Below are 7,443 nucleotides of genomic sequence, written 5' to 3' on the forward strand. Positions count from 1 at the left end.
GGACGAGTCTGTCCCCCGCAAGATCCTCTCGATCGGCGCGAACCTCAAAAATTCGCCAATGTACTGGCGCGGAGAACACACCAAGCTCCGCGCGCTGCAGCAGTTCCGTCGGGCGGCGCACGGCGACGTGCCGACTTACTTTCAGACCAACTCGATGGCGGAGTTCCACTGGCCGCAGATGCGCGCCCTCCTCGAGGAGTACGTCTGGGCCACACGCGGCGCGGATGGGAGGACGCGCGGCTGAAGATGGCGAGCGCGCACACCGAGCGCAAGTATGCACACCTCAAGAGCTTGGCGGCCTTTGTCCGCCAGCTCAAGGCGTGGGACGAGGCGTGCGCCGACGGCCGCTCGTCGTGCTGGTTCGAGACGGAGGGCGACCTCCCGCGGCTGGCCGGGGAGGCGCTGCTGGCCGAGGCGGCCGCGACGGGCGCGAGGCGGATCGCCTTTGACGCCGTCGCGGCGCGTCTCGAGGCGACCGCGGCGCCGCCGCCGCCTCTCGGCACCGCCTTGGCCGCGTGGCCCACGGGGTGGGGCATCGAGGAGGCGACGGGCAACTTCTGCGGGCTGGCGCACTGGGCTGTGGAGGTGTGGCACGCGGCCGGGTCGGTCGACGCGAGCCGGTGGCAGGTCGAGGCTGACGGAGGGCGCCTCTTCTTTGTGCGGGTCGCGGGAAAGGCCGCATAATCGCGCTCTCCGCCGAGGCCCGCCTCGGCGACGGCGCTCGCCGCGCAGCAGCAGCAGCAGCAGCAGCAGCAGCAGCAGCAGCAGCAGCAGCAGCAGCAGCAGCAGCACGTGATTCTTGACACATGATTACACTACACAGTCCTCCCTTCGGTTGTCGTTTCGAACCTGTTTTTTTCTTCTATCGCAGCGCACTCGCATCTGTGAGCCTAGCGCAGCGCGAACTCGCCGTCTGGGCCTAGCGCAGCGCGAACTCGCCGTCTGAGCCTAGCGCAGCGCCTCGGAAAACACCATTTTGGCTCGCCAACAAGCCCTCCGCGCCCCCACACCGTTAGGATAATACTTTTTGATTTTTGTTCGGCGCACGAATTCTTCTCTCGCCGGTTGCCAGTCCGCGCCAGTCCGCGCCAGTCCGCGCCGTGCTGTGAGGCCGAGGAATCAGAATTCTTCTCCCCCCCCCAACTCGCGGTTATATGCCCTCTACACCGCCGCCCATTCGCATCGAGGACGCAGCATCGTACCAGAGCGTCACCACCGAGCAGACGACAGGCGGTCATGTGTGGGCCGCTGCGGAGGCTTACCTCTCTCCGCGCGGTGCCTGGCCAGCATGATCTGTCCTCGGACAAGTCCTGACACATCGGGTAGGTTCTTCTCGACTTTTTCCGCGCGGCGCCCGGCCTGGTGGCGGGCCGCTGCGTGCTCGAGCTGGGCGCCGGGACGGGCTATCTCGGCATGCACCTCGCGCGCGACCTGTCGCCCTCGAGGATTGTCCTGACCGAGATGGAGCAGGGGAACGCGCTCGGCTGGCTGACGAGGAACGTGGAGGCCAACCGGCGGGCGGGGGTGCCTCACTGCCGCTGCCCAGGCGGCTGCTGTCCTCTTGTTGCTATCATGATCTGTGCTCGTTAGGTGCCGCTCCCGCGCCTCGAGACGGCGGCGCTCGACTGGCGCTGGGTGGAGGAGGAGGAGCTGGGCGCAGAGGCGGAGGGCAGCGCGAGCGGCAAGGCGGACGGCGGGCGAGAGGGAGGTGGCTGTGAGGCGGCGGCGCGAGGGCCGTTCGTCGCCATCTTGAGCGAGGCGTGGGAGCTGGTCGTCGGCAGCGATTTGGTCTACAACGAGGCTGGAATGGCGATGCTGCCGCGGCTGCTGGGGCGGCTGCTGTGCTCGCGTGGGGGAGCGCGAGGAGTAAGCATGTACTACGCGCACACGCTCAACCGCTACGAGTTTTACGACCGCGACTTCTTCGCCGCGCTCGAAGCACAGGGCCTGAGCTATGTGCAGGCTTGGCCGCAGCCCGAGGGCGACGGGGGCGGCCTAGGGGCAGAGGGTGCTTTCTCGGGAGAGCTCTTCCCGGAGCAGCGCATTGTCGTGCTGCGTATCTCGCGGGCGCCGGTGGATAGATGAGAACGCGATAGCAGGGTACGTCGGCACTTACACGTGTGCCACCCGGTCTACTCTCGAGAGTGCTCTGGGGGGAGGCGGGCCCCCCCGGAGGCACCGTGCGCCGCGCCGCAGTGCGCGGATAGAGGGTGCGGTGCGTACCAAAATCCACCAGTGTTGTGGGATTTCGCGCAAAAGCTTGACTCTGAAAAGCTCGCTATGTACCTTTCTGAGCGCTGTGGTCGCCGCAGACTGGCTCCAACTTGACGGCAGCATAGAGACGTGATGCCTTCATCCATCATCGTTCATGCTGCCGTCTCAAGTCGAAATCGACATGCAGCTCGATGGTTTGCCCGAAAAGGTACATAGCGGCGTTTTGGGCGACAACAGCGCTGCGACCGCGAAGTGGCGGTGGACATGCTCCCACGGTGCCGACGCGGCGCCGGAGTGGCCGGCGCTGCTCACCACGACCACGACGGCTACTCTGATGCTCCGGGCCGACCCGTCCTACCACGCTGAGAAAAATTCTGAAACGGCGTGCAGCAGAGTTACCGACGAGTCGGTCCGCGTGACTCCTCGTGTCCCGTACCGTTCTCACACATCCACAAACTCACTTTGGCCTCACTGAAGCGATGCCTGAATCCTGAATCCTCAGATTTTAGATTAGGACGCTGCGCACCCTCTAGCGCGGAAACGGGGCCCCGGCTCCACTAGTCTCCACTAGCACCGACTTTCCGATCAAGTACGATTAACTAGAGGGCAGATTTGGAAAGATCTCGAGGAGTACATACAGATAGACCCTCCAGCCATAAGAAAACTCTAACGTGATCGGTCGTACTGACCGCCGACCGATATCACTCCAGACAGCAGACAGGCCGACGTCTGCACGCGGCCGGCCGGGCGAGAGGCTTGACACGATCCGACCCTGCGACCCTGATGCTGCTGCTCTAGCTATCAGACATGCACTGCTGACTGCTGCCACAATGTGCGACCTGTGCTGGCCCACTTGGCGGCCTTCCCGGTCAGTGGTGAGGCGCAGTTCAGAGCTGTCGATGGCGCGATGCCGCACTGGTCCCACATTGGTGACGAGACCACCACGTTTGCCGGTCCAAGAGAGAGTTACCGGCGCTGTCCTGAGAAGGTGCGTGGTCCCTCTTGACTGCCCATGCGCGCGAGGCTGTGTAGGCATAGCCTCGAGAGTGCCAGCAGCCGATCCGAGGCAGTTTGCGTGACGCGCATTGCGTCAGAAGCGTGCACGCGCTGGAAGGACACCTTCCTACTGGCCGTACGATCAGGTCGTCACTGAATGCTGGATACTAAGGCCGCGAGCTATGCAGGTGATCAATTGTGCATCATGGCACGGTGAGCAGCGCCGACAAGCTGTCGCAAGGCGTGATAGCAATGGTCGCGAATACGCGAAATTCTCATGAAAACAAATAGAAAATCAAAAAAGAAGAACCCCGAAAAAAATCGGCGCCTGCGGCGGGCTCCGGGACCCCATCTCCCCCCCCGCATGGGTACCCCCTAGGGCCCCCGCCTCCCCCCAGAGCAAGAGTGCCGCGCAGACACAAAACTAAGTCAGAAAACCCTCGCCGCGGAGAGACGCGGCTGGAGTCGGCTGGACGCTGCGCGCCTCGCGTGTCTCTCGGCGGATGTTCTCTCGCGGAGACCGACGGGGGGGAGCTACACGGCCACGGGGTCACCTCGACGGGGGGTGCGCTCTTCGGACCGCTCGACCTAGCATCCTAGCTCCGCGAGAGAGCACGTGCGCGTGTGTCGCGTGCTCGCGTCGCGAGGGGCGGGGAAGAGTGGAGTAGAGGGTCATATACACAGATGGTTCAACAACAGGCCGGAGATAAGTGCTAAGGGGTGGACGGACAGGGAGGGGGGAGACCAGGTAACGACAAAGGAGGTGTGCTGCACCAGGTCGACTGCCGAAGTGACAACGCCGCAACAAAAGCACACGCAAGCGTAGTGGGTGTGTCGGTGCATCTGTGGGTGTCTGTGGGCAGTGGGGGTCGAGCGGGGGGTTAGACAGGGAACAGTAATGGAGCGGCAAAGAGTTGGGCTCGCAGGTACAACTGTAGGGGTGCTCGGCCAAGCAGCTCGCTCTACGGCGAGAAGTCCTCGTCGGCTGGCCGTCGCCACCGCAGCAGCGAGAGCGGGGCGCGGCTGAGCTCGGCGGCGGTCGCCTTGACCGAAGCCGCCTTGACCGAAGCCGCCTATGGTCGAAGTACGACACGCACGTGTGTAGCCGAGGAACAACAGCATAGTGTGTGTGGCGGAGGTCTCGTCCGCCTTTGGGGCGCTCGCGGGCCGGGTGCGAGTGATGCGGAAGGAAGTGCTTGCCTTTCGGCTGGCTGTCCGCGCTGCAGGCGAGGACGGGCCAGCCGGTCGCGAGGGGCCGCTCACTGGTCGCGAGGAGCCACTCACCCGTGCGCGCCGGGGAGAGGACGGCGGGGGAGCAGTGGCAGCCAAAGGCGGAGACTGCGAGACGACACGCGCAAGCAAGTCGGTAGGCAGGTCGAGAAGCGAGGGCGGCGGCGGCGGCGGCGGGGCCACAAAAAAGTCGCCCAGCGGGAAGCGAGCAAAGGTGGAGCCGATGGCGGCGGCAGTTGCGCCAACGTAGGAGCTGAGGCCAGTTGCACCTCCGCCGATGGCTGCGGCGGTAGCGTTGACGCCGCCTCCAATGGCAGTGGCCGTCGAGTTCAGCGCATAGCCGAGTCCCGTCGCGGCGGACGATGTTGCGGCGGAAGCGGCGGAGGCAGCGCTGGCGGCGGCCTTGGCAGACACAGCGAAGGCGCCGTCCGACTCAAGCTGAAGGGCCCTCGTCGCCTCGGCGAGCCGCTCGCCACTAACGGCGTCGCCGAGCCATCCGCCGTGGCCGATGCCGGGCAAGTTGAGTACCTCGGAAGAGAGGGCAAGTGAGAACTGGAACGACGCGCACCTAAAAGAGCTGTACACCGGCTTCATGGCAATCTACGTCGGCGACGCCGATCCGGCCATCCTCGAGCGGATGGGCGTCGAGGAGACCACCGAGAGCACCATCGGCTTTGCCGAGATGATGACCATCAAGATCGGCGAGATCCTCGACCAGCCGCGGCACGTGCGCATCCAGACCTACCAGACGGAGCAGCGCAAGAAGAGGGTGGAGGAGCAAGCTGCCAACGCTGGGTCATCCCGCCGCCAGCCCACCCAATCACCGAGAAGAGATTGGAGGGACACCGCACAATTTTAGCGTGGGTGAATTGAAATTTCGGTTGCCCCCCCCCCCCCCCCCTTCTTTTCCCTCTCCCCCTCTCTCTCCCGGCTCCGCCCCGCCCGCGCGCCCACCGCAGCGCCACCTCTGCCCCCCTTGGCCCTGCCCCCGCGCCCCGCCAAGCCCGATGCAAAGCCACAGGATGGAGGCGTCCTCAAAGTGAGGAACTGTTACTATATTGCTCACAAGAATCCTTGGCTTGACCTTGTTCCATGAACGAGACTCTCCGAGAGCGTCTATATCTAGAGTATGTGATACTGTGTGAAAGTAATATATTCTCGAAAAATCAAGTTGTCAAGAGACAAGACTCAACACCAACCGCACATGAACGTACTCTAATAGAGTCATATCTGTACTCTACATACCCCAAAAAGAGTCGGGTGATGCTCCGATAAACCCTCCGGATCTTCGACAAAAGTCGGACATTTCTTTTTTTCAAAGTGCAAGGTGTGAATAAGAGGTTTATGATAGGGCTACTACGACGAACTATGCGGCAATCGACTGGGGCGCAGGGCCCCAGCCCATCCCGCGCAGAGACCGCGTAGTAACCCTACTAGTACCGCCGATGCGATTGCTCAGTCAGTGACTGACAGTCAGTCAGCAGCAGACTTTGACGATTGGTGGCCGCGCGCCCTCAGTCGACCTCCTCTACTAACGGCCCTGCCCCAGCCCAGATGCCTCATCCAGGGTGGTGCAACCACTCGCGCAGGAGAGAGAGACAGTCGGCGATCTCCGGATCTGCGCCGCGCAGATGAGCTCCGCCTCGTCTGCGTCGAGGACGTCCACCGCAGGGCTATCATAGCGCCATATGACGCACTGCCGGTTGTTCATTACTTCGCAGGTGCCAACGTCGAGGACAATCTCACTGGTGGCGGCTGCACTCCCGGCCGGCGGTAGGAGAGATGAAGGCTAATGTACTTGGCAGTGTACGGGGCCTTCCGGCGTGAACAGTGCCCCGGGACGAAAGAGGAGGGCGACGTCTCTCTCGTCCACGAGCGCCTCGATGTGCGCATCGACGGTGTAACCAGCTTTGAGAGACGGGAACGAACGGCGGTGAATCGCCGACAGGTGCGCCTTCGTTCCTACCACCACTCCCACCACTGCCAGCTCCGCCGTGGACCTTGCCGGGCCCTCTGATGATGTAGTACCATGGAGCAGCTCGTCCGAGCCGTTGTTGTACTCTGCTGTGGCGCCAGCTCGGTGTACAATACGGACGAAGACGGCCACAGCAACGGTGTAGCCAGCGCGAGCATACAGGCAGCGCGAACCGCTGTGCTCGGCGCGCCGGCCGCCGAAATCCTCGAGTTCTTTGGCATAGGGAACCCACCCTAAATTTTCTTCGCCTGCGGCGGGCCATCACTTTGATTCGCTGCTTTCGGATTCATAGCTCTTTCGCACGCCTTTATCCGTCACTCCCCGGGAAGATTGGAGGTGTTGATTTATGCACAAATCTATGTGTTGCGAGCGCTAGACTCCAAGTGCTAGATGGCGAAATTTTCTTCGCCTCCGGCGGGGCCGCTCGCCGCGGGGCCAGAGAGGGACTTTTGTCGATGTCGGCTAGAAGTGCTGCACCTTTTTGAGAATTTCACCCAGTCGCTCCCCACCGTGAGCACTTGTGCGCATACTCGGTGAGTATGTGTGAACGCGTCGCGCGAAATGTGCTAAACGCCCTAGCTGCCACCTCTGGCCCCCCGCGCCAGTGCAGGGCGCGTGTGGGGGAGGGGCGAGCTTTCATACAAAACACGACGTGAGGAGCTGCCCTATGTTTTGGACAGGCAGGCTGCACGTCTCTGCGTTAACTTCGCGCCGCAGTTAGATCAAGTATTCATCAGAAACGGCAGTTTGTCGTCGGCATCCAGCATCGACGTACGGAAACCACGGCCAGAAGGGAAAGGACTGACGCTCAGAGGCTTTGCATTCAGATTATGAAACACAAACTCATGACAATCACTGCGCTTTCCATTTACCCTTCCAGGTGCTCAGCAGATAGATGGAAGCAGCATGCGCTGTGGCTCCGCGCATTTTGTGGAACCGTTTGGAATTATTTTTTTCTACTAAACTTGTCTCTTTCTGAGGGGGACACTCGCATTAACCTTCCATGCGGTACCCTCGGCTGTCTTTCT

At 62.5% G+C, this 7,443-nt stretch overlaps 3 protein-coding genes across 3 annotated transcripts in view; 1 reads left to right on the forward strand and 2 right to left on the reverse strand.

Annotated features, from left to right (window-relative positions):
* Positions 1 to 282: 282 nt before the first annotated feature.
* Positions 283 to 883, reverse strand: EMIHUDRAFT_371688 (hypothetical protein; the record flags this gene model as incomplete). Its single annotated transcript, XM_005762714.1, has 2 exons — positions 283 to 542; positions 781 to 883. A coding segment is annotated over one exon (260 nt), but the record flags the coding sequence as incomplete, so codon positions are not given.
* A 271-nt stretch (positions 884 to 1,154) lies between these two features.
* On the forward strand, positions 1,155 to 2,085 carry EMIHUDRAFT_248427 (hypothetical protein; the record flags this gene model as incomplete). The annotated part of the gene is made up of 3 exons (XM_005762715.1): positions 1,155 to 1,238; positions 1,327 to 1,524; positions 1,591 to 2,085. The coding sequence occupies 3 exons, from the start codon at positions 1,155 to 1,157 to the stop codon at positions 2,083 to 2,085; spliced, it is 777 nt and encodes a 258-aa protein (XP_005762772.1).
* Positions 2,086 to 5,971: 3,886 nt separating this feature from the next.
* The window catches only part of EMIHUDRAFT_120591 (hypothetical protein), a gene marked incomplete at both ends in the record, with an annotated part of 4,744 nt that continues 3,272 nt past the window's right edge, over positions 5,972 to 7,443 (reverse strand). Inside the window, one exon of the mRNA XM_005762716.1 lies at positions 5,972 to 6,185. Within this exon, the coding sequence (XP_005762773.1) occupies positions 5,972 to 6,185 (214 nt within the window). The remainder of the gene's footprint in view (positions 6,186 to 7,443) is intronic.

The sequence above is a fragment of the Emiliania huxleyi genome (assembly GCF_000372725.1).
Source record: "Emiliania huxleyi CCMP1516 unplaced genomic scaffold EMIHUscaffold_666, whole genome shotgun sequence".
NCBI classification, from domain to species: domain Eukaryota; phylum Haptophyta; order Isochrysidales; family Noelaerhabdaceae; genus Emiliania; species Emiliania huxleyi.